Source organism: Sinocyclocheilus grahami, unplaced genomic scaffold (genome assembly GCF_001515645.1).
Source record: "Sinocyclocheilus grahami isolate Dianchi unplaced genomic scaffold, SAMN03320097.WGS_v1.1 scaffold76.1, whole genome shotgun sequence".
NCBI lineage: Eukaryota > Metazoa > Chordata > Actinopteri > Cypriniformes > Cyprinidae > Sinocyclocheilus > Sinocyclocheilus grahami.
Genome location: NW_015505255.1, coordinates 1,586,552 through 1,612,355, shown reverse-complemented (window position 1 = coordinate 1,612,355; position 25,804 = coordinate 1,586,552). Strand labels below are relative to the sequence as shown.

The following is a 25,804-nucleotide window of genomic DNA, read 5'->3' as shown; positions in this document are numbered from 1 at the left end:
GATGCACAAAATTATATCATGATATTTGTAAATCTTTTGGGTCAATAACAAAATTGATGCATTTTTCTATTATTTGAACAGTCACATACATGGCTATGAAACAAATTTATGAATGTGCATAATTTTTCAATCCAAGTAATAAAGCTTAATATTTTACATTTGATTTTTAGTAGTTGTTTTTAAATTTATGTGCTTTTTTCATTTTAAATAGTTTTTTTATTTAATTAAAAAAATATTATTTAGGTTTAATTCATTTTTATTTAAGTTTTAGTTAATTTCATTTATTTCTATTTAATAATTTTATTTCCTTAGCTTAAATGTATTTTATGCCAAGGTAAGGTAACATTTCTCTTTTTTAAATTTTGTTTGAGTTTTTCATCAAATATTTATATTTTATTTCATTTCAGCTGTATTTCAATTAACAAAAATGTTTTTATTAGTTGTGATTTGTTATTGATGATAATTTTGATGAATTAGATTTTTTTTTTTTTAGCAGATTCCTTAACAGTTTAGTAGAATGCAATGGTAGCACTGCCATAACAGCGATATCAACAAAAATGTATACCGATTGACAATTTCCTACAGCTTTCTATAGTGTTCTAACCAGTATATCACCCACCCCTTCCCTGCAGGTAAAAATCTGTGACATGCAGATGAGGGGCACACCACGTGACCTGTTACCTGGTGACCCAATCTGCAGCCCTGTGGCCACTGTCCTGGCGGAAGCCACCACCCAGCTGGTCCGTATCTTACACCGTTCAGAGCGCTGGACCCAAACTATCAACCGCAGCATCCTCCAGCGCCTCCAGCAGATCAGGGGCTGCCTGCGAGAAGGTGCTCCTCCAGTAGGGGCCACCAGACTGCGCAAGAGCCTCTCAGCACAGAGCAGAGAGGAGCAGGACGAGAAGGAGGAAGAGCGAGAGGAGGAGAGAGGAAGAAGTGGACGGCACGCGGCGGCCGAGCTGTCGGAGGTGCACCTGCGGATGCTGTGCCACCAGGTGTGGCCAGTGTTAGCTGTGATAGGGGGAGTAGATGGTGGGTTAAGGATGGGGGGACGGTGTGTGCACAAGCAGACGGGGAGACACGCCACTCTGCTGGGTGTGGTGAAGGAGGGGAGCACATCAGCTAAGGTGCAATGGGATGAGGCGGAGATTACCATCAGGTGAGAGATTGGGTATCTGTTTGAGTGATTTATATGAATGTGAAATTGAGGCTTTTGCTTCGCTCCTGCTCCCCAGAGCTCTCCTACTTTTCTGCCTTCTGCTCTCCTTGGTCTCTTTATCCACTTTTCTTCCTCCCTAATCATTTCATTGACTTTTTCCTTTGCATTAGCTCCATGATGTTGCATGTTCCCTGGTCCTCCTCCCTGCTCCCTCACTTTCTCTCTCTGTCTCTTTCTCTCTCTGTGTTTGGTTTGTCACTCCTTTTCATTGAAGCTTCCCCACTTTTTGGTCGCCCAGTGACACACCGTTGTACAACTTGGAGCCAATCGAGCCTCTTCCCTTCGACGTTTCACGTTTCCGCGGACTCACTGCGGCTCTGCTGCTGGACCTCACCGCCCTCGCAAGCCTGCAGGACGACGGCTCCAAATCTGCCTCCGGTCGGCGACACGAGAGAAGACATCGCCACGAACCCCAGGAAGAACGGGAGAATGAGTCGCGCACCAAACCGAAAGAGGGGACGGGAGACCTGCGTGTATCTCACAGCTTGGATGAGGTTCGAGCTCGAGCTCCGCCCAACTCTCGCTCCGAGAGCGAGCTCGCTGCCTACACACAGGATGCCACACAGCAGACTCCAGCGGAGGGACGGCGCAGGCTGCAGGAGATGGTGGGGATGCGCTCACAGGAGGCGGCTGCGCAGATGGAGGTGCATGCGGTGCAGTTGTCGTATCTGTATCTGGGAGCGATGAAGACCCTGAGCATACTTCTGAGCTGCAGTAAATACGCTGAGCTGCTGCTGATCCCCAAAGTCACGCCTGACAGCGGTCATAATGCGGATTGTGCCAGCCCTGGGGTGAGCGTGTGTCAGGAGGAGGCGGAGCTGCGATCGTCTCTTCAGTTTCTGATGCGACACATGGTGAAGCGGGCGGTGATGAGGTCGCCCATTAAAAGGGCACTTGGGCTGGCAGACCTAGAGCGGGCACAAGCTATGATCTACAAACTGGTGGTCAATAGCCTACTTGAAGAACAGGAAGGCCACAGTTCTAAACCAGGTATATCAGAAAACATAAAACAAACCTGATACACGTAAACTGACTTAATCTACACTACTGTTCAAAGGTTTGGGGTCAAGATTTTTTGTAATGTTTTTGAAAGAAATCTCTTATGCTCACCAAGGCTGCATTTATTTGGTTAAAAATATGGTTAATGCAGTAATTTTGTGGAACATTAGAATTCAAAAGAACCATTTTGACTATTTTAATATACTTTTAAATGTAATCAGTTGGTAGATCTGATTTTTCAGCAGCCATTACTTTAGTCTTCTGTGTCACATGATCCTTCAGAAATCATTCTAATATGATTTGAAAGTAAAAAAAGAAAGAAGAAAAAACAAAAAACACAATTTATTTGAAATGGAAATCTTTTGTTTTTTTGACACTGATTTTAATGCAACCTTTCTGAATTAATTTCTTTAAAAAAACGGTAGTTTTATAAACTGGTAGTTTATAAAGTCTTGACTGTACAGTGTAATTGCTGCTATTATTATATATGACGCCAGTGAAATCTTAAAAAAATCAGACCTTGCCAGAACTTGAAGGCTAACGATTGAATTTTCCTAAAAAACTTCACCTCAGTGGATCTCTGTTTTAACATTTTATTTATGAAAACATTAAATTAAATTAAAACATTTTATTTAATTTTTTTTTTTTTTTTTTTTAAATGATTGGACTTTGTTGCAAGCTATGATTTTTTTTTTACAATCTCATTCACAAGACGCATAGTTCTCTTCAGAAAATATGTGAATGTGTTTGTTTTTAGTGGACACAGAATGTGAGGAGTTAGAGGGAGACCAACGGTTTCAAACTCCAGTCACCACCTCCCCATCAGCCTCCAGCAGCACCTCCTTCATGAGCTCCTCGCTGGAGGACACCACCACAGCAACCACACCTGTTACCACAGCCACCACACCTGTTACAGACGCAGAGACGGCACCAGCTTCTGAATCACCTGGAGTAATGCCCCTCAGCCTGCTCAGGTACACACACACACACACACTTTGTCTCTTTGAGAGTGTGTGAACACTGAATCTTTCAATCTGTGTGTCATGATTAATGTGCAAGTGCATGTCTGAGCAGGCAGATGTTCTCCAGCTACCCAACAACCACCCTTCTGCCAGCACGTAGAGCTCAGACCCCTCCCGTCTCATCGCTGCCCACCTCACCATCAGACGAGCACGGCCGGAGACAGAGCCTCACGTCACCTGAGTCCCAGCCTGCCAGAACCAGCAGGACAGGTACAAATACACATGTTTGTTTCTTAAAGGGGACCCATTATGCCCCTTTTTACAAATTGTAAAATAAGTTTCTGATGTCCCCAGAGTGTGTATGTGAAGTTTTAGCTCAAAATACCCCACAGATCATTTTTATAGTTTGTTAAAGGATTAGTTCACCCCAAAATTAAAATTCTTTCATTAATTACTCACCCTCATGTTGTTCCAAACCCGTAAGACCTTCGTTCATCTTCGGAACACAAATTAAGATATTTTTGATGAAATCTGAGTGCTCTCAGACGCTGCATAGACAACAACGCAACTGTAAGGTTCCCAGGTCCAGAAACGTAGTAAGGACATCAGTAAAACAGTCCATGTGACATCAGTGGCTCAACTTCAGTTTTGCGAAGCTACGTGAATACTTTTTGAGCGCAAAGAAAACAAAAATAAAAATATATTCAACAATTCTTCTCCCCCGAGTTATGTCTTCCGCCATTTTGGAGAGTACCCAAGAGCGTAATCCACGTAATCAGCGTTGTTTACGTTCGGAGGAGAAAGCGCGCGCATGAACGAAATCTGCTTAATCAGCGTTGTTTACGCTTGGGGGAAAAGCGTGCGTATGTGTCGTGATACTCTAAAAAAACAAACGTGTGATACTTACTTTGTCTGGAGCTGACGTTCGTGCATGAAGCGTTGGTATTGATCCCTAAACATATAGGGGACTTTGCCGATTTTTGGGGGGAAATTTCCTTCGAAAATTAAATTTAACCACAGTGTTCTAAGCAGCTCAGATGGAGGGAGTCTGGAGACTCCTGTGTCCATTGGTGCGTCCCAAAACACAACATTTGTAATGCCTCTTTAGCGCTGACATTGTATATCTCCAGCAGCTAACCTTAGAACAGCAAGAAAACAGCAAGAAAATACTAATGGCACACTGCTGCTTCTCATTCAGGACTGTGTCTATGTTAATAGGGCAGAGAGCGTCACAAATGGGTGGGATTTTCTCTCCTTCAGTGACGTGTAAAGAGGGAGAATCTGAAACCGCTCGTTTGGAGAGACTGTTTATAATTTATTGGGATTATAAAAAAATGGGTGGGTGGATTTGTACCATTATAGGCTGGTTGTTTTCACACACTGCGGCCACACAACTGTGTTCAAACACCTTATAAAAGTGAATTTTGCATAATAGGTCCAGAAGTCTGAGAACACATAAGAAATATTATAAAATGTTTTTTTTTTACATTATTTATATGAAAAATTTAATGAAAATACCATTAGACCCACCCCAACCCTCCTCTTCATTGTACATTTGTCACATCAGTAAAAATTGTTAAATGTACAAGTACAGTAATCAATGATAAATAGTACATGGAAATAAAGTAAAATAAAAAATAATAACAAAAGATGTTTCAATTCAACTTTTTACTCAAATTATTATGATGATGATATAATTTGTAACGGGAAAAAATTATTTAATTAGAAAGGCTGTCTTTCAGATCTTTGTACATGACTGTATATCCATATACACACAGTCCCGTATTAAACAGCTGATTTTGTTTGTTTATTCGCTCCAAGCATTATCAGACCCTAGCAGTCGTCTTTCCACATCTCCACCTCCTCCTGCCATCGCAGTTCCACTGTTGGAAATGGGTTTCTCACTCAGACAGATCATGAAAGCTTTGGAAGCAACAGGTAGACACACATACACATAGAAATGTCATGTCTAAATTCAGAATTTCTACTTTTTTCTCATGTTATCATATCAGATATTCAGATTATGTTCTGTGCTGGTCTGTAGGTGCACGTGGTGAGGCAGATGCTCAGAACATCACTGTGCTTGCGATGTGGATGATCGACCACCCAGGCACGGCAGACTCTGATGAGGCTTCAGACCCCTGCTCCGGTGCGGCAGGAGGGGGTAAGAGCACAGAGAGGAGCTATCTGCGCTCACCGGTTGACATCCCCAATGCTGATGCTGCAGAGATGGAGGAGGGATTCAGTGAGAGGTATGAATATATGGCATGCCATATTGTATTGTTGCATGAGTGTAATTAAACAGTGTGTAGCTTAATTTTTGTCACCCGTTTATCATTCTAGTCCTGAAGGTCTTGATCAAGATTTGGGCTCTTCCTCTGCCGGCCCCACTCCCAGAGGATGCTCTGCAGCCAACAGGAAACACCGCTTTGACCTGGCTGCACGCACATTATTAGCTCGTGCAGGTATAGGGATCTCCAAAGTTACATGTTTTCTAAATCGACTAGTCAGTGGGTTATCTGAACAACTTGTCAATTAATCGCTTTTATGGAAGTCCTGTATAATGAGGCTGACCCTGAGCAGACATCTGTATCTATTTATCAAAGAATCCTGAAAAAATGTAAAGCAGTTAAGCAGCACAACTGTTTTCAACATTGATAATAATAAGAAATGATTCTTGAGCATCAAATATATGCATTTTTGAATGATTTCTTAAGGGTAACGTGACACTAAAGACTGGAGTAATGGCTGCTGGAAATTCTTTGTTGTCAATAGAAATTAATTTAATTTTAAAATGTATTAAAATAAAAAAACACTTATTTTAAATTGTAATAATGTTTCACAATATTACAGTTTTTTCTTTTATGCAGTCTTGGTGAGACTTCAAAATCATAAAAAAAAAATCTTACTGACAAAATCATAAAACATTTTTTACTGATAGGTTAGTTAGTAAAGTCTGCAGGGGTGTATTCCAGAAAGCACGGTTAACTTAATGTCAGCTAAACCCTGAACTTTCGGTTGATTAACCCCAAACCTTGCTTACTCAAGGTATGTGGTTCCAAAAACGCGTCCAGGAGTAAGTTCATTCAACTCAGAGTATGTTCTTGGTTAAGACTCAAGACATTCTCAACAGAGTGACGAATCGACGAAGAAAAAGCGCGCCATGCTGTTTCTTTCTTCTTTTTTTGTTCAATGGTCGTTTACATGCTTAGTGCATATCGCCACCTAAATGATGGTTGTGCAATCTTTTTTCTTTTTTTCTTGTAATATTATATAATGTTGTGCGCTATCTGTCACGCCCACTGAAGGCTTGTCAGTAGATCACACGTGCGCTGAAGTGAACTAACCCTGGAACATAATCTGCTCCGGAGCAGATTATCTTCAGAGAGCAAATTACTATGGTTACTTACATACCCTGAAAGTAACCTCAGATTTTTTAACCGAAAGCTGAGGTTATCTGCTTGCTTATCCTCAAACATACCCGGGTATGTCACATAACCTGCTTTTTGGAATACCCCCCAGGACAGTTATTTATATTTTGTTATTTATATATGTTTCTTATAATGAGGAAAAAAAGTTTTACGACATTCAATTTTAAGAATCATCAAAACAGTAAATACTCCACAGTAACGTTGTGTTTTTTTGTGTAGCTGGACTGTACCGCTCAGTGCAGGCACATCGAACTCAAGCACGTCGAGAAGGTTCTGGACTGCAGCAGGAGCCTGGGCCGCTCGGGGCGCTGTATGACTTCAATCTGGATGAAGAGTTGGAGCTCGAATTGGATCAGGAAGCCATGGAGGCCATGTTCACCCAGGAGCTTGCATCCGATTCCGACATTCTGGGAATGTGGATCCCGGAGGTACTGGACTGGCCAACATGGGTGTGTGTGACAGCAGCCTGGGGCTGCCGCTGCTTTACTACTCACCTTTAACCCCTGCAAGGCTGTACACACAAACACAAACCTACATATTTGTTCAGTGACACATATTGTTCTTACATAAAGTTTGCTCACTCACATCCTCATATTGGACACATATTGGCTCTCTCACTCTCACTAACACCGGTGCATGTTTTGCCAGCACAGTATGGAAGCAGCAGATGCATACTGGGATGCTTCAGCCCTGATCCATGTTCCACTGGCTTTCAAATCTTCATACATGTACGACATACTCTCCAAACTGATTGCAGTTGTCTGGTTTTGTCTCATTTGCTTGTGTGTTAGCATGTGTGTGAGACGGAGGACCGTGATGAGGTGGTGGTGTGTGAGCTGTGTGGGGTCAGCGTGTCCAGCTTCAACCAGCACATGAAGAAGAGTCACCCGGGCTGTGGTCGCAGTGCCAATCGCCAGGGTTACCGCAGCAATGGCTCGTATGTTGACGGCTGGTTTGGAGGGGAGTGTGGAAGTGGAAATCCCTATTATTTGCTCTGTGGCAGCTGCAGAGAGAAATACCTTAACATGAAGAGCAAGATCAAAGGACCACTGCCTGAGAGGTGAGAATTAGTGTTGAGCAATATGCTCCATAGTCATATCGCCCTATCGTCAGCCTGATAGATCGCCGACACACGATATTATCGTGCTAATTTAATTTATTTATTAGCCCGAGAGTGAACCAACTATGGCTAAAAGCAGCCTAATGTTAGTACTGCAGACGTCTGCTGATTGCCTGGTGGCTCTGAAAAGAGTCACTGCAGCTGCACAAGTCCTGTTAGCCAGAACAATGGTCATGAGAGCGCTGTCCCTCCTGTCTGTTAGGTCAGTGTGTTTAGTGATGTGGCTATTTATGTATATAATTATTATTATTATTATATCCTTATTGAGTAGCATTACCAAATAAAAAGTGTAAATTTACCACTGTAATATATTTAGTAGCACTTTTTACTAAGCCATATTTTTAGGCTTTTTTAAGTTTTATTTCAATTAATATTTTATATAATTATCATACGTGTTTTTGTTAACTCATATTTCTGCTCTTCAGTGGCTCTAGTTGCAGTCTAGCAGCAGGATTGGAGTCTCTGGGCTTGACAGACATTAGGACCCTGGTGCGTCTGATGTGTTTGGCTGCAGCAGGTAGAGCTGGACTTTCCACAGGCCTTACATTAGGCCCTGGATCCACTGAGCGCCCACGAGGGGCTAGCAAGCCAACCAAACCTATTTCTTGTTTGGCGTACCTCAGTACCGCCGTTGGCTGTCTGGCATCGAACAGCCCCAGCGCTGCCAAACTCCTGGTCCAGCTGTGCACTCAGGTATCCAGATGAAAACTCATGAAAAGCTTGTAAATAGAGAGACTACAAAAAGCGCTACATCTTTTTTTTTTTTTTTTTTTTGTCTCACCCTGCCTTCCTTCGATTTTTCCTCTAGAATCTGATATCAGCTGCCACCGGGATGAATCTGACCACAGTAGATGATCCAATCCAGAGGAAGTTCTTGCCCAGTTTCCTGAGGGGAGTGGCAGAAGAAAACAAACTGGTGACATCGCCCAATTTCGTGGTGACCCAGGCGCTGGTGGCACTACTTGCCGATAAAGGTGCCAGGCTTCGACACGGCTACGACAAGGCTGAGCTGGAAAAAAGAGGTTAGTTGACAATGCCGCCACATTATTTACTTGTTCATGTTTTTTCAGTCATTTATTTTTTGTTTTGTTCAGTTAAATCTCATCAATCTGATTTGATTTGTTTCTTTTGGCAGCAGAGGGGTTGTTAGATGAAGCTTTGTTATGTTGCAGCCTGAAAACCACAGCTTTTGCCACCAATCACCACCATTTTCATTTCTCATATTTTTTTTTCTTGTTGTGTGTGTGTGTACCCATCTGTGTGTATGTGTGTGTTTATCTCGCTTGCGGCCTGGCTTTGTTCTGCTCGGTCATCGCAGGGTTAATGTCGCCTCTCTATGCCCACCTCTCCTGTGCCCCCCTTGCTGTAGGCCCATTGGAGCTGGCAAATGCGCTGGCGGCATGCTGCCTCTCATCCCGGCTCTCGTCGCAGCACCGCCAATGGGCAGCGCAGCAGCTGGTGCGCACACTGGCGGCTCACGACCGAGACAACCAGAGCCGCCCGCAGACCTTCGCTGATGTGGCAGGAGACCTGCGGAAGTGGTCCACTTTCAGACTCGAGGCCCACCAGAGCAGGGTATGATTCCCCCAGCGTTGTGTGTTCGCTATGTATAAACAGCGCTGGATGGTTTCTGATGCTGAATCATTTGGTATCTTGTAGGTGATCACATGTGGGTGGTGTAGTAAAAAAGGCCTCCTGGCAACTAGTGGGAATGATGGGACGGTCCGCATTTGGAACGTGACCAAAAACCTATACACTCTGCAGCAGACATGTGTCTTTAATAAAGGGTGAGTTCCTCTCTTTCTCCTAATTAGGCTTTTTTCTTCACCCACTGAAATGTGATGTTTATGATGATCTTTGTTTTCAGAGATGACACTTTGGACGAGTGCATGGGTAATCTGGGGTCTCCAGGCGATCCAGACTTGGCTCCAGTGGTTTGGAGTGTCAGTGGGAAGTACTTGGCTGCTGTCGTGGACAAAATAGTGAACATTTGGCAAGTCAATGGTGAGTCGCTCACCATCACGATATACACTACCGTTCAAAAGTTTGGCAGGCATTACTCTACATTACATTAGTCTTAATTGTCACACAATCCTTCAGAAATCATTCTAATATGTTGAATCAGTGCTCAAGAAACTTTCAAGATCCTTTGATGAATGGAAAGTTTGAAAGAACACGTTCAGACATATTGAATGTATATCGATCAAATATCGATTTGATGGCACTGACACTATCAAATGAGAAATGAGAAGTAAATTGAGCTAAAAAATGCCACTATTGTCTAATAAAAATATTAGTTTCTTTCAAAAAAAAAACTTGCACTACTTTTGAACAGTAGTGTGTGTTGATGTCAGCCAAGATTAGATTAGAAGAGTTTTTTTATTATTATTACTTTATCAGTATTGGTTGATATTGGATATTTAATTGTGCTGCTCAATTGTTTTGTTTTTTTACATTTAGATTACCTTTGCTTCATCTAATGCACACTTCTTTAAAAACGACTAAATAAAAGTGTGTTCCAGCTGCATTATAATGTTGTAATTCCTAAATTCATTTGTAGCAGTTGAAACAACTGATAGTAGTTCTCAGTGTTTTTAATTTATTTAGACAATGAAATAAATTATACACATTTTGGTAACACTTTACAATAAGGTTCATTAGTTAAACATTAGTTAATATATTAACTAATGTTTAACTAATGAACCTTATTGTAAAGTGTTACCCACATTTTAATGCCAGTCTTTTTTCGGTCATGACATGAAAATAATTATTGGCATATAAATATTGAGTTTTAATATTGGTGCATGTTGCGTTTTTGCACACTAGGTGGGAAGGCCTTACTGGACCTGCAGCCTCATTGGGTGTCATCTTTAGCTTGGCCAGAAGAGGAGGCAGGGTCACTGTGGGGCGGGGAGCCTCGAGAGCTCCTGTTGGTGGGCCGCATGGATGGGACACTGGGACTTCTCGAGGTCCTTGATGATTCTGATATGCAGAGAACTGAACTCCAACACTGCTTCAGGAAAGACGGTACTGACAGTTTTTATGAAACTGTAAACAAGATTACTTTTGGAAACTTTTTCATGTGTGTGTGTCCATGTTTGTTGCTCTTCTCTGCAGTGGCTGTGATGCAGATCGCATGGTACAGTGAGGATCGTCCCTTTGCAGTTGGATATGCTGATGGAAGGCTTCTGATTGGCTCTAAGGAGCCTTCAGAGAATGGATCTGTGGTGGTTATTGATGCCCACAAGGTTAGAGTCATCATGATTCATCATAAACTGACACACACATACATAAGCATACATATGCTGTACTTTCACACATTCTTGTATGTAATATTTAATGTGTTAAGAAGTAATTTAACATGCCTTCATCGGTTCACTGACAGTCAAATCTTTGTTCTCTCTTTGTGTGTTGTGACTATAGGAAAGCATCAGTTCATTGCGCTGGGCTCCTGGTGGGCAAGTGTTGCTAAGCTGTGCTAAAGAGGAGATTGTGCGTTTATGGGCGGGGTCGGGGACAGGTTTGGGTCAAAGCTGGACATGTCTGCAAAGCATCACCCATCCTGCTGTTGTTAATGCTGTTGCCTGGTGCAGCCTGGCCGGTCAGGGACCTAAACCTCTCAACATGTTTGCCACGTATGTCCAGACTGAGAGTACTCTAATGCATGAGAGAACTGATTCCAGTTGTGCTTTATTTAACTAGGGAAAATGATAAACCAGCAGAAATACACTAGCATCCAAATTCTGGGGTCACCTTTTTGAAAGAAGTTTCTTATGCTTACCAAGGCTGCATTTATTTGATCAGAGATACTGTAAAAACAATAATGTTGTGAAATTTTATTATCATTTAAAATAACCGTTTTCTATTTTAATATATTTTAAAATGCAATTTATTCCTGTCATGGCAAAGCTGAATTATCAGCGGCCGTTATTCCAGTCTTCAGTGCCACATCACTCTAAAATTTTGATTTGGTGCTCAACAAACATTTTCTTACTGTCATTGTTTAAAAAAACAGTTGTGCTGCTTAATATTTGGAAACCCTGCTACTTAGTTTCTGGATTATTTAATGTATAATAAGTTCAAAAGAATAATATTTATTTGAAATAGATATGTTTTGTAACAATGTAAATCATTTCAGTTCAATGTATCTTTGCTGAATAAAAGTTTTAATTTCTTAAAAAAAAAAAAAATCTTACTGACCCCAAACATTTGAACAGTAGTTCAAATAATGCTAGTAAATTTACATTCTGCAATATATATTACTGTCTGCTGGTATATAAACAATATATTTTCTCAGAATAATAGCAATTAATTATTCTTTTTTTTTCATCTTTTTTCATAAAAAACTCTGCACTGTGAAGTATGCCCTTAACCTAAATTGATATGATCATAAAAACCATTGAGGGATGTGCACTAAAAATCTTTGTCTCACAGATGTTGTCAGAGTGGTCTGGTATCTGTGTGGACTGTACCGCAGGACCCCTCATCATACTCGCAGTCCAGCACTGCCTGCCCTGTTGCCTGGTGGGAATCAGAATCCAAATCCAAACTGATGGTAATGCGTCCTTACTTATGAGCAATTAAAATCTTTGAATGCTTTGCTATCTGTGCTTCCCTATCAGTTAGTATTTGTGTTTGTGTGTGTTATCTCTGTCCAGCTGGACCCCCAGCGGTGTGAAGGAGCAGTGTGTGTGTTCCAGCTGCAGGGTCATTTGACTCCTGTGCGGACAGTAGCGTTCAGTCCAGATGGACTTGCTCTTTTGTCTGGAGGGGTTGGCGGACTTTTGAACATCTGGTCATTGCGGGTCAGTGTCTACCATTGACGTACACTTCATAAGTGCATACAGGCTAACTTACAATCCTAACAAACAAACTTCAAAGGATTCACTATAGTGTTTTCATGATGATACGCTTGTCTGTATGTTTATACGTGTAGGATGGATCAGTGCTGCAGACGGTAGTTGCTGGATCCGGAGCGATTCACAGCACAGTTTGGATCCCTGACGTAGGTGTAGCTGTTTGCTCCAATCGCTCAAAGGTAAAAGAATCCCGAATGTTTAAATTCTAGTTGATTTTCATTCATTTAGATGAGTTTTTTGTTTCTTAATATCTAGAAAAGATGTTTTGTTTTTTTTACTCCGTTTTTATTCAACCTGTTTTTAATAAACAAAGCACTTATGGTTGCATAACACTTGTATATCATAATTAAAGGTCCCCTGAAGTGCCTTGAAACACGCAGCGTTATTCTATGTGGTGACATAATTTCAACTGAAACAGGAAGACAGGGCGGGACATATCGAGCAGCCACGCCCCCTTTATAAATTAGCCAGTAGCGTTTTGTTTATATCTGCATGGGTCAGAGCCGTTGAGCTCGGTAAAGCCGCATTTGACAGCCACAGTCTAATAGATTACCTCCTAGATTCAATATGAAACTCTTAGTAGAAACAAAATAGTGATCATAATCATGCTGAGGCTGTGTAGTTTTAAAAGTGTTTAATATATGCTGACTTGCGCATGATCACCTCCGTGCGATCGCGTCTCTGGACCGGAGCCAAAGTCCGGATCAGACTGTGTGCGCTGCCATGGTTCGTGTGACACAACGTGAAACAAGACCTCATTTGCCCCAATCAAAAGAATATTTACACTATTTACTCTAATCTGAATCATTCCCTATCGCCTACATTGTACACTACGTGCCATTCACTGTACAGGAAATACTACAATGTGAACAAGCGACCTATCTCAGCGGCAGCTTCAGCGTCTATTTATAGTGTAGGGGGCGGGCGCTTCGGCTTCTAGAGAGCGTTTGATTGGTCAGAAGATTTGATGAGAAGATGAAGTATGATGTGACGTCAAAAAAATTGTTGAGCCGTTTTGGCGGAAGTGATGAACTAAAAGCTTTGAATGCTTATATCTTCTAAATGCGAATTTTGTCACTGTTTTGGAGCACACTGCCTTATAGATAACCTTAAAGTTGAAGTATTCCCTCAGCGACCAGCACGGATCAGCTCTAGGCATGACGAAGCAGATATTGTCCTCTTTTGGAAGACCAAACAAAGTAGTTTCGCTTTCACAACGAAAAACACAGCGTCTTCAGGACATGGCTGCAGCGTCAACAATACTACTGCGAGAATAAAAATTATGCCTTCTTTCTTTGCGTGAACATTTGGTCGGCGTTATGCAAATCTTCCCACATAGTGAGGTAGATATGTGGGGGCGTGTTAGAACGAGCCGTTTTAGGTAGGTGTGGCTGACTTTTATAAAGAATATCTCTTTGGATTTGAGACTTTAGTCTTTGCAAATTTACAGATCTTCTTTATGCACCAAGAGCTTGTAACACTCCAAAGAGAAAGGAAAAAATGAAATCGCATCATATGACCCCTTTAAGACTAACATATTGATACTAACACCACATAAAACTTTAATTTTGATTTCATGGGGACTTTAAATATAAATAATATAGATTAGTCAAATTTAATAAAAAAAAAAAACATGACTGTGCCTTACATGAAGTACTGACATTAGCATCAGATCCAAACATTAAAGGAAAGATGGTAGAAGAAAAAAATTCCTTCTTAAAATTAAATTAAAAACAAAATTTAAGGAGCAGTATACACTGTTTTTTTGCTGGATGTATTAACATACATTAAAGTTATTTTCTTTAAGTATATATATTTCGATTGGTGCCCATTGCTGTTGACAATATGCAGAAAAGATGTTACTTAATAAAGAAAATTATTTGTTCTGCAGGATGTGCTGGTTGTTAATAGCTCAGCAGAGTCCATGGCAAACAATCACGTGTCAGCAACTTGCCGCACGGCGCTAAAAAAGCAGGGCGTTGTGGGACTGAACATGGCTCCATGCATGAGAGCCTTCTTGGAGAGACTTCCCATCATGCTTCAGGAGCAGTATGCGTATGAGAAGGTACATATAACTACTAAATTATGATATAATTTTAGCAAATACTATGCATGTAAAAATGCAAGAAAAAGGGACATCCTGTTGATTATACCTATTTGTTTGTGTGTTTCAGCCTCATGTGGTGTGTGGAGAGCAGCTCGTCCACAGTCCTTACATGCAGTGTTTGGCGTCTCTGGCAGTGGGTCTGCAGCTGGACGCTCTGCTGTGTCACCCTCCTGTCCCACCTCACCTGGCCCACTGCCCACCCGAGCCTGGCTCTTCCTCCACCCCCTCATCTGGCTCCTGGGCCAACAGTGAGTGGGCGTGGCTTCACTGCTTCTCCACCACCGTCAAAACAGCTGAAGCCCTCGCACGTGGACACACCTTCCCCGAGTCCTTCATCGTCCCGGACCTGGAGCCTGTGGCCAAAGATAAACTGGCACTGCTTATGGTAAGAGAAAGAACATTCAAATGTCCTGCTGATTTGATGGTGAAATACTGTGTTGCTCTTAATGGTGATGGCCTTTTTAAAAATCACACACAGGACAACAGCAAGTGGGTGTCTGGGATGGATGAGCAGATCATGTCATGGGCCACTTCCAGACCAGAGGTGAGAGCAAATACAAGCACTAGAAAACACACACAAATATATTTATTGGAAAATATTATATAATATATAATTGTGTCAAAAGGGATATTCAAAGGTTTTTCATTTTGCGTTTTTAAGGACTGGCACCTTGGAGGGAAGTGTGATGTGTTTTTATGGGGCACTGGCAGGCATGGGCAGCTCGCCGAGGCCGGGCGAAACATTCTGGTGCCATCTCTTGCTCCCTCTTTTTCTCAGGCCCAACAGGTATGAGTGTTCACAAACACACACATAAATTTCCTTAAAGGGATAGTTCACCTTCAGTTGCTTTAGGTTTGATTTTTTTTTTTAAATAACAAGCTGTCGTAGAAATAAAAGTTGTATTAATTAATTTTTTTATTGTCAGGTTGTTTGTGGGCAGAACTGCACATTTGTGATCCAGGCTAACGGAACAGTGTCTGCATGTGGAGAGGGCAGTTACGGCCGCCTCGGACAAGGAAATTCAGATGATCTGCACATCCTCACTGTTATATCTGCTCTGCAAGGCATGCTGCAATCACACACAAACTCTGAATGACTTTCAATGTAGTTGTTCCCTGAATGTGTTAACAGCAAGAGTGATGTGTGTTTGTGAAGGCTTTGTGGTGACCCAGCTAGTAACGTCCTGTGGGTCTGATGGCCATTCGATGGCTCTAACTGAGAGCGGTGAGGTGTTCAGCTGGGGAGATGGAGATTATGGAAAACTGGGCCACGGTAACAGTGACAGACAGCGCAGGCCGCGGCAGATAGAGGCGCTGCAGGGAGAAGAAATGGTGCAGGTCAGAAACACTTGTCAAATTCACCCTCACTCCTAAACGCACCCAGATGCCTCTCCAGTTCTCCTCTTCTTCTAAGGTGTGTATGATGATGTTTAAGTTCATCAGAATATATGTTTGTGTCCAGATGTCATGTGGATTTAAACACTCAGCAGTGGTGACTGCAGACGGAAAGCTCTTCTCCTTTGGTAATGGAGATTATGGCAGACTGGGACTTGGAAACACCTCTAACAAAAAATTACCTGAGAGAGTCAGTGCACTAGAGGGCCACCAGGTTGGCCAGGTAAGAAACTCTAAATCGAAGTCCTCTTATTATTTTTCCCCACTGGAAATTATATATATTTTGTATATTATTATATTTGGTAACACTTTATTTTACGGTGTCCTTGTTACACGTTACATATACTTGCTTACATGTACTTAGTTAATTAATGTTACTTTATACCTATGTATAATTGCACTGTAACAAGGACACCTTAAAGTGTAACCTTATATTTTATATTATATATTTGACATTATTATATTACATGTATTAAAAATGAATGAATGAATATCTTTACATTAAGGCATTTCTTTTATCCCCTTTTGCTCATATAAATGTATATTTCCATGTTTAAATTGGACTTTAAATCCAATTAAAATCTCAGATTCTCAGTGTGGACTTTTGAACAGCCTCTGCACATACACACAATTTTATCTGATGTTTATTGTGATATGGTTGTGTGTAGGTTGCATGTGGGCTGAATCACACTTTGGCAGTATCAGCTGATGGAATGACCGTCTGGGCGTTTGGAGATGGAGACTATGGCAAACTGGGACTGGGAAACTCTACAGCCAAATCCTCCCCACAGGTACAACTACTGATACGTTAATATAACAACACCATCACAAGCATGCAGGTAACATTACATGTCATAATCAAAACTCTGTCTTCACTAAATTAAGTCTGTGGGTTTGTTATTTTATAGAAAGTGGATGTTTTGTGTGGAATTGGAATAAAGAAGGTGGCATGTGGTACCCAGTTCTCTGTTGCTCTAACCAAAGATGGAAACATGTACACGTTTGGGCAGGGTAAGCCATCTGCAGACATACTCATCTCAGGGAGATACTTCTATAAACTGTTTGCTGAATGTTAAAGCAAGTCCAGTGGTTTTGTTTAATTGTTTTTGCTTTAATATGACAGATCGCTTAATCGGTCTGCCGGAGGGTCGAGCACGAAATCATAACCGGCCTCAGCAGGTTCCTGCTTTAATGGCCGTGTTTATCGAGGATGTGGCTGTAGGGGCCGAACACACGCTTGCTCTCTCATCAACTGGAGATGTTTATGCCTGGGGGAGCAACTCAGAGGGACAGGTGTGTGATTGTTAGGGGGGTTAATAAGCTAACTATGTTTCTATTTTCCATTGGTTTTATGTATTATCTAAATAATAGCATGGACATTTATCAGTTTGTGTTGTTGTATTTTTTATTAGCTGGGCTTGGGCCACACAAACCATGTCAGAGAGCCAACCTTCATCAGTGCTTTACAAGGCAAAAACATCCAACAGATATCTGCAGGTCGCTGCCACAGCGCAGCATGGTCTGCACTGCCTGTGCCGCCACGTGCTCCAGGTACAGACACATACACACTGGCTTAGTTTTGCACATTTATTATTATTATTTTTTTTTTTATTCATAATTATTATTCAGTATTATTGTATATTAGATATAGATTTTGTTATTGATTTCAAGTTGGCTGTTCTATTACTATAGTAATTTAATATTATTGAAATAATATAATTATTATCCAGTATTATTCTTAGTTCTGTTATATAAGATATTTCTACAAATCTGTAATAAGGACATCAAAATAAACTACACACTAAAATTTAAAGGTTTTCATTTATGCAAAATCAAGGCTTAAAAATGCTGTAATTTCATTGAATAAAGATGAGCGCTGCATGTTTCAAAGTATGGTGCTGCTTCTGCTTTATGTACTGCCATTACTGGGGAAACGGCAATATTTCTGCCGTTTCAAAAGCGCCACCTGCTGGCAGAGAATGAATCTGCATTTTCAATCAGCCCGTCTGCTGTTTTTGTTCAGAGTAAATCCACCCATATTTTTACGCCGCAAACACGCAGACACAGTGTTGTAAATGTGAACCTGTGGATTGACAAGAAGCTAATGCTAATTCAGTATAAAAATCTAAACAATTAAGATATATTTGTTATTAAATTAATATAATAATTGATTGGTAATAATTGTTTAAATTAATGCAATAATTGTTACTTTTCAATCCCTTTTCTTATAAATGGTTTAGAGGCTGAAATGTGACGTTTATCATTTTATAAAACTCTTTGTTTTTGTGAAAACCTGTATCTGAACTGCCTTTTTACAGTCATTTTACAGTTTAATATATTGCCAAAGACATTAAAGGTTTTCATTTATGCAAAATCAAGGCTTAAAAATGCTGTAATTTCATTGAATAAAGATGAGCGCTGCATGTTTCAAAGTATGGTGCTGCTTCTGCTTTATGTACTGCCATTACTGGGGAAACGGCAATATTTCTGCCGTTTCAAAAGCGCCACCTGCTGGCAGAGAATGAATCTGCATTTTCAATCAGCCCGTCTGCTGTTTTTGTTCAGAGTAAATCCACCCATATTTTTACGCCGCAAACACGCAGACACAGTGTTGTAAATGTGAACCTGTGGATTGACAAGAAGCTAATGCTAATTCAGTATAAAAATCTAAACAATTAAGATATATTTGTTATTAAATTAATATAATAATTGATTGGTAATAATTGTTTAAATTAATGCAATAATTGTTACTTTTCAATCCCTTTTCTTATAAATGGTTTAGAGGCTGAAATGTGACGTTTATCATTTTATAAAACTTTGTTTTTGTGAAAACCTGTATCTGAACTGCCTTTTTACAGTCATTTTACAGTTTAATATGTTGCCAAAGACATTGCCCTACCCCACTCATATGGTATTAATTTTATGTGTAGGTCTTAAAAAATCTTAAATTTGATTTAAAAAATCCTGCAGATACCCTGATTTTACATAAATAAAAACCTTTACATTTTGGTGTGTAGTTTTTTGATGCCCTCATTACAAATTTGTCAAAATCTCTTCCTGTGAGACGTTTTGTTACTTTTACATGAATTTGACAGACCTGTTATTTGTATATTCACTTAAAAATCTCTAAATGGGGATTTTCTGAATTTTCTATAATTTCTGAAAATCATAATTAGACTTAAAAAAAAGCACGTAGCTGTGATGAGTTGTTGAGATGGAGTGTTTGTGTGTTCAGGTTCATCAGTGCCTCTGCAGCTGGGCTTGCCCGTGAGTGTGCCTCCTCAGTACAGTGCCCTAAGAGAGGTCAGTATGGAGGCTTTGAGAGCCCGACTGCGCCTGCTCTACCACTTCTCTGACCTCATGTACTCCTCCTGGAGACTGCTGAACCTCAGCCCCAACAACCAGGTATACCAACATGTCATGTTTGCATCATTTTGTCTCTCTACTCTGAGTTTGTTAGGGGAAAAAAACACTGTCTGATTCAATCAGGAATCATTTGTGTTTCAGAGCTGCACGTCACGCTATAACGCAGGTACATGGGGTATAGTCCAAGGTCAGCTGAGGCCCTTGCTGGCCCCTAGAGTTTACACACTGCCCATGGTGCGCGCTATCGGGAAAACCATGGTGCAAGGGAAGAACTACGGCCCACAGATCACAGTCAAGAGAATCTCTACACGGTCAGTCATGTTTAGAGTTGCAGCCAGAACACGAGACATTCTTTGCCTCCTTTTCATTCAAGTTAGAACATAAGAACTTCTTAAATCATTTTCCCCCCTTTTTTGTCCTGTTTTCTCAGAGGAAGGAAGTGTAAGCCCATATTTGTGCAGATCGCCAGGCAGGTTGTGAAATTAAATGCATCTGATCTGAGGCTGCCGTCACGAGCCTGGAAAGTCAAACTGGTGGGAGAGGGGGCAGATGATGCTGGAGGGGTGTTTGATGACACAATCACAGAGATGTGCCAGGTAGGGTAATGCTGATGGAGATGTGTGTATAACCCCATTATGGCTTAGGTCTCATTGAATGGCAAGCCTTATAATAAATGGCAAGAGCGTTAAAGTGGTTCATGTCGCTCTGTGTAGGAGCTGGAGACAGGAGTGGTGGATCTTCTCATCCCTTCTCCCAACGCCGCAGCAGAGGTGGGCTACAACCGAGACAGGTGAGCACCGACAGACAATTGTCTGAATATTGTATTTCACTAAACTAATAAACTGATCAGGCTTTCTTGATCTTTGTGTGTCTTCAGGTTCTTGCTGAACCCCTCAGCCTGTCTGGAAGAGCACCTGCTGCAGTTCAAATTCTTGGGTATTCTGATGGGAGTGGCCATCCGCACTAAGAAGCCTCTAGACCTGCATCTCGCTCCAATGGTGTGGAAGCAGCTGTGCTGTATTCCTCTCACCCTTGAAGATCTGGAGGAGGTGGACCTGCTTTATGTACAGACTCTCAACAGCATCTTACACCTGGAGGACAGCGGCATTACAGAGCAGAATTTCCATGAGGTGCAGTGGATAATAAAAAAAAATATTTTACTGTTTTTTCTTAGAGGATAATATAAGGAATCGGATCTTCACCAGGGGGCCTCAACATAGTTCCAGTGGGCCGCAAGATGGTTCACAGTGACATAAAATATGCTTTCAAATAACCAAAAAAAAAGGTGAGCACCGACAGACAATTGTCTGAATATTGTATTTCACTAAACTAATAAACTGATCAGGCTTTCTTGATCTTTGTGTGTCTTCAGGTTCTTGCTGAACCCCTCAGCCTGTCTGGAAGAGCACCTGCTGCAGTTCAAATTCTTGGGTATTCTGATGGGAGTGGCCATCCGCACTAAGAAGCCTCTAGACCTGCATCTCGCTCCAATGGTGTGGAAGCAGCTGTGCTGTATTCCTCTCACCCTTGAAGATCTGGAGGAGGTGGACCTGCTTTATGTACAGACTCTCAACAGCATCTTACACCTGGAGGACAGCGGCATTACAGAGCAGAATTTCCATGAGGTGCAGTGGATAATAAAAAAAATTATTTTACTCTGTTTTTTATTAGAGGATAATATAAGGAATCGGATCTTCACCAGGGGGCCTCAACATAGTTCCAGTGGGCCGCAAGATGGTTCACAGTGACATAAAATATGCTTTCAAATAACCAAACATTTTTTTTAAATTAGGGGAAAAAAATATCAGATTTATGCTGAACTCATATTTCTTATTTTAATTTGTTCCCTCGACAATGTTTATTTTCAAGAACCAGAATTCCCACAGCCACGTTCCCAAAAATTTGATCTGTAGACTTGGAAAAGTCATGAATATTAAAGCTACAGTCCGTAAGTTTTTTTTTCTTCTCTTTATCGCCATCTCTGTTTAAAAACCTGGAATTGCAGCTGTGTGCGGAATTATCTAGCTTGCGTGGGTTGTGAGTCGGCACGGCTCCAGCGCGGATGAATCTAATGTTCTGAAGAGCAGGTGTGGCTGTCAGTCACCGCACCGGTGTGGATATTTACTGTACTTCGCAATCACAGATTCTAGCCTACGTCTTGGAATATGACTCAAATAAGAATTTTCACCGTATATTGCCATCTGAACAAATAAGTCTACCACGTTTGTTCTGACCAACTAAGGAAAAAAGCATTACCATAAATCTCGCTACCAATGGTGATTAAATATAAAGATCGGTTAGCACATATCACATCAAACCGTTCAAATTATTATCGTTGTTATACTTTATTCTCAAATGATTAATGTTAACAACATCAGCATTGGTGACTATGAGTATAGTGTGTATTAGCATGTAGATTTCAATTTCTGCACAGTCTAATCTAATTGTCATACTCTTCGAATTTCATATTAAGAAATTCTTTTAACCCAAAAAGCAAATTGTGCTCCTTCAAACTGGTTTTCTTTAAAATACAAATCTTTGTATCCCAGGCTATCTGTAATCAGAAGCACATTTATAACTGGAATATAATTTAATTTCATTCACATGTGTTCCATAAACACATAATCCTTTATGGATTACAATCTGCCATCAAAAATTATACATTTAATTATTCTAGCTACTGTGAGAAAAGGCTATAAACGATCCGCCACCTGCAGGATCCTCACATGCGATAGCCTAGTAACCGGGACAACTTTATGTTTACAGACGTGACGTAATGACGCAGTGCCATGCTCAAATTTCCCGCGAAAACCTACCCATACCCATGAAAATTGCTTGGATTTTGGTTGAAGTGCTTGAAAATGCAGTTGCATTGGATCCATTATAATACGCTTTCTTGATGAATAGTTCATTTTTACATAAAATAAGCGTAGCTTCGCTCGACTCTGCGCGTGTGGCTATAGTGTAATCTGCCGGTCTTTAATGCGCCCTGTGATGGAACAGAGCAGAAGATAAAAAATGTGCTATTAGGTTGCCGCTTCAGCCAGCATTGGCTTGAAAACGACAAATACAAATTATAGTTAAAACAAGGACTAAATACTTGAGTAGCCTCCTGTAAAGTCTGTTTTTTTTCTTTTCATGGAAGACTGCGCTTTCGAGCCATATAAAAGGTAAACAAAAAGCCCCTGTTCCATTAAAATAAACCTTTTAAGACTTTCACGATTAAAGTGAAATGTGCAAATGAATGAAAAGTGTTTATTGTGGCATATGTTTAGATCTGCTCACAATGCATCAAAGATTTCTTTGTGCGCGTTTTTCCCCAGCATTACAACAAATCACACACGTGTTGTATTGAGCATGTGCATGTAATGGCCATTCAGAGCCGTTTAGATTAGTCACCACAGGAAAAATCTGCAAAAAGCTAAAGTTATGTTCAGTTAATGCGCTCACTGAATGCATTCTGCACTCTGGAATACTGTCATCATAAACAACAGTACAAATACGATGTAATCAAGAAATTCATTTTGTGGTTTAGACAGCGAGATTCAGCGAGCTCGTGCTAGACTGAAATCGCTAGTTACATATGTAACTGTGGTTCTGTGAATTCAGGATGACCGCCAGAGGCACTAGTGGATAATCGCTGCGCCAACTAGATAGATCAAGAAAAAAATACCAACAGAGTCACGTCATGACATAGACCGAGATGCGAAGATATAAACCACAGCAGCTCGATGCCCAGCCTCGGAATGTTTTCTCGCGCATTCCGAATGACGAGGAACTCTGGCGGTCATCCGGAATTCACAGAACCACAGTTACATATGTAACTAGCGTTCTGTTTCATTCCTCCTGACCACCAGAGGCGGTGCTAAGCACTAGTGGATGACACGTACCAACACAGTCATGAGGAATGCCACCCACCTGCATCAAGGATGCTCCAGAAGGACTGCATAACTCACATCATGAGAAGCAGCCACATTGACCTTGTAGAATCGTGCAAAGGTACATGGAGCGGACCTGGTAGCAGCTGCACAGACCTCCGCCAAGGAAACTCCTCGTAAAGCGGCCCAAGATGAAGAGACAGCCCTAGTAGAGTGACAAGTGACACCCACTGGTAAAGGTTGGTTAGAATGACTATACGCTAGCTTTATCACCTCGACAATCCAGCGTGCTATTCTTTGCTTAGACAAAGGAGCACCCTTGCGTACCTCACCATACCAGACAAATAACTGATCTGTCTGTCTGAAAGAAGCAGTAGACTTTACATAGCACCTTAAAGCTCGTACAGGACACAGCAGATGAGACTTCCCCCCAACTGCATCAGAGGGAGAAAGGGGAGATTGAAAAGCAGCCAGATAAATAGACTGGTTTACAAATTGAGGTGACAAGACCTTAGGAAGGAAGGCTGGATTAGACCGACGAATGACCCCAGAACCCTCTGGCAACCAGCATAAACCCGATTCACTCACTGACAGAGCATGAAGCTCACTAACGCGTTTAGCGGAAGCAATGGTTAACAGAAAAGACACTTTCAAGGACAGCCACTTAATATCCACCACATCCAATGGCTCAAACTGTGGTGTACAAAGAAACTCTCTAAAACAAGTGGCAAGTCCCAAACAGGAAAAGGAGCAGAACGAACAGGCTTTAAACGCCTTGCTCCGTTCAGAAAGCTACTTACAAGGTTGTGAGACCCCAAGGATGCACCATCGACCGGGGCATGATAAGTAGAGATGGCAGCAACATAAACTTTTATGGTAGAAACCGCCTTATTGTCATCTAAGAGATGTTGCAAAAAACTCAATACTTTTGGCACAGTACAATGAACTGGGTCAAGTCCTTGTTCCCCACACCAAGATGAAAAAATCCTCCAGTGAGCAGCATAAAGCTGTCGTGTTGAAGGAGCCCTAGCGTTACCAATAGTGTTCAGAACTGCTGGCTCACAATCAGTTAACTAAGAAGTGGACCCACTGGCCAAACCTAAAGCTGAAGACGAGCTGGATCCGGGTGCCAAACACGGCCATTCAGCTGAGAAAGGAGGTCCTGTCTGATGGGAATCTGCCACGGCTCGCCCTGTAACAGACTGAGAAGAAGAGGAAACCACGGCCTGGCTGGCCAACGAGGTGCCACTAAAAGCACCCTGTGTTTAGACAGAAATATTCGGTGTAGGGTCTCCCATAGAAGTGGAAAAGGAGGGAACGCATACAATAGGCAGTTCGGCCACTCATGAGCTAACGCATCCTGTCCCAATGGGCTGGATGCCTCTGGATTGTCCGATCCTGGAAGATAAACTGCCTTTAATGAAGCCAGTCAGCCTTGAGACCATCTGAGTATTTTGCGAGTTAGTTGTAAAGACGCAAGAGACCTGGTGCCGACCTGGTGATTCAAATGAAAGACTGTTGACGTGTTGTTGGATCGGATCAGACAAGTACACTGCGGCCTAACAGATTTGGTAAGAAGTGTTATAGCGCTAGATACACCACCTTCAGTTCCAGATCATTGATATGTTATAAGGCCTCCTTTGTTGACCAGCGGGCACTGGTTCCATGTTGCCCCTCATCCTGTTAATGAAGCATCAGTTGTGATCACTTCCCAATGAGAAGGCACCACTCCTAGTGGCACTCCAGCCCTCAGAAATGTTACTCGTTTCCAGGGTTTCAGTGCTCTGACACAAGCAGAAGAAACCACAATCATGCAATGGCGATGTCTCGTTGAGTCCAGCCCTAAGCCAGGGGTGCCCATACTCGGTCCTGGAGGGCCGGTGTCCTGCAGAGTTTAGCTCCAACCCTAATCAAACACACCTGAAGCAGCTAATCAAGGTCTTACTAGGCATACTAGAAACTTCCAGGCAGGTGTGTTGAGGCAAGCTGGAGCTAAACTCTGCAGGACACCCGCCCTCCAGGACCAAGTTTGGTGCACCCTTGCCCTAAGCTGTTGCTCCACCTCTGAAAGAGGCCTGAGGTGAAGCAACCCTAATGGAATCACATTAAGGACACATTACGATGGCGCCGCAGACGGCAGCCGCAGTGTTTGGCTCTCCAGTGTTTGTACTGTTTTTGTTAGTTTTTCCTGTTTTTTGTTTCTCAAACATGATCAGTTTTACCAGGGATGAGCTGCTGAACATTCGGCAGAACACACCACACAATCTTCTACCGGATTTCGTTTATTTGGACGTTTTGCTGAACGTTGTACTTGGCGGAGCTGCTGCGCTGATCAAGCGCTTCAGGACGTGCAGACGGGGGAGCCGGTGTGAAGGCACCGTGAAGGCACTCGTGAAGCTCAGGAAGTGCGGATTCAGAACGCCGTTGCCGAGCATCCATCTGGCGAATCTCCGCTCTCTACCCAA

General features: G+C 41.7%; 1 protein-coding gene across 1 annotated transcript in view; it reads left to right on the top strand.

The window, feature by feature from the left end:
- Window positions 1-25,804, top strand: part of LOC107586017 (probable E3 ubiquitin-protein ligase HERC1) — a 53,118-nt gene that overhangs the window by 23,777 nt on the left and 3,537 nt on the right. The window contains exons 37-73 of the mRNA XM_016273230.1: window positions 633-1,162; window positions 1,437-2,212; window positions 2,979-3,195; window positions 3,296-3,453; window positions 5,005-5,121; window positions 5,228-5,435; window positions 5,527-5,648; window positions 6,834-7,063; window positions 7,406-7,674; window positions 7,790-7,936; window positions 8,160-8,427; window positions 8,543-8,756; window positions 9,104-9,309; window positions 9,394-9,521; window positions 9,602-9,738; window positions 10,561-10,761; window positions 10,852-10,982; window positions 11,158-11,369; window positions 12,169-12,289; window positions 12,393-12,539; window positions 12,671-12,772; window positions 14,485-14,658; window positions 14,768-15,085; window positions 15,179-15,244; window positions 15,362-15,487; window positions 15,627-15,765; window positions 15,857-16,038; window positions 16,163-16,318; window positions 16,764-16,886; window positions 17,004-17,106; window positions 17,219-17,388; window positions 17,508-17,646; window positions 19,331-19,500; window positions 19,603-19,772; window positions 19,892-20,057; window positions 20,175-20,251; window positions 20,339-20,591. Of these exons, the coding sequence (XP_016128716.1) occupies window positions 633-1,162; window positions 1,437-2,212; window positions 2,979-3,195; window positions 3,296-3,453; window positions 5,005-5,121; window positions 5,228-5,435; window positions 5,527-5,648; window positions 6,834-7,063; window positions 7,406-7,674; window positions 7,790-7,936; window positions 8,160-8,427; window positions 8,543-8,756; window positions 9,104-9,309; window positions 9,394-9,521; window positions 9,602-9,738; window positions 10,561-10,761; window positions 10,852-10,982; window positions 11,158-11,369; window positions 12,169-12,289; window positions 12,393-12,539; window positions 12,671-12,772; window positions 14,485-14,658; window positions 14,768-15,085; window positions 15,179-15,244; window positions 15,362-15,487; window positions 15,627-15,765; window positions 15,857-16,038; window positions 16,163-16,318; window positions 16,764-16,886; window positions 17,004-17,106; window positions 17,219-17,388; window positions 17,508-17,646; window positions 19,331-19,500; window positions 19,603-19,772; window positions 19,892-20,057; window positions 20,175-20,251; window positions 20,339-20,591 (7,173 nt within the window). The remainder of the gene's footprint in view (window positions 1-632; window positions 1,163-1,436; window positions 2,213-2,978; window positions 3,196-3,295; window positions 3,454-5,004; window positions 5,122-5,227; window positions 5,436-5,526; window positions 5,649-6,833; window positions 7,064-7,405; window positions 7,675-7,789; window positions 7,937-8,159; window positions 8,428-8,542; window positions 8,757-9,103; window positions 9,310-9,393; window positions 9,522-9,601; window positions 9,739-10,560; window positions 10,762-10,851; window positions 10,983-11,157; window positions 11,370-12,168; window positions 12,290-12,392; window positions 12,540-12,670; window positions 12,773-14,484; window positions 14,659-14,767; window positions 15,086-15,178; window positions 15,245-15,361; window positions 15,488-15,626; window positions 15,766-15,856; window positions 16,039-16,162; window positions 16,319-16,763; window positions 16,887-17,003; window positions 17,107-17,218; window positions 17,389-17,507; window positions 17,647-19,330; window positions 19,501-19,602; window positions 19,773-19,891; window positions 20,058-20,174; window positions 20,252-20,338; window positions 20,592-25,804) is intronic.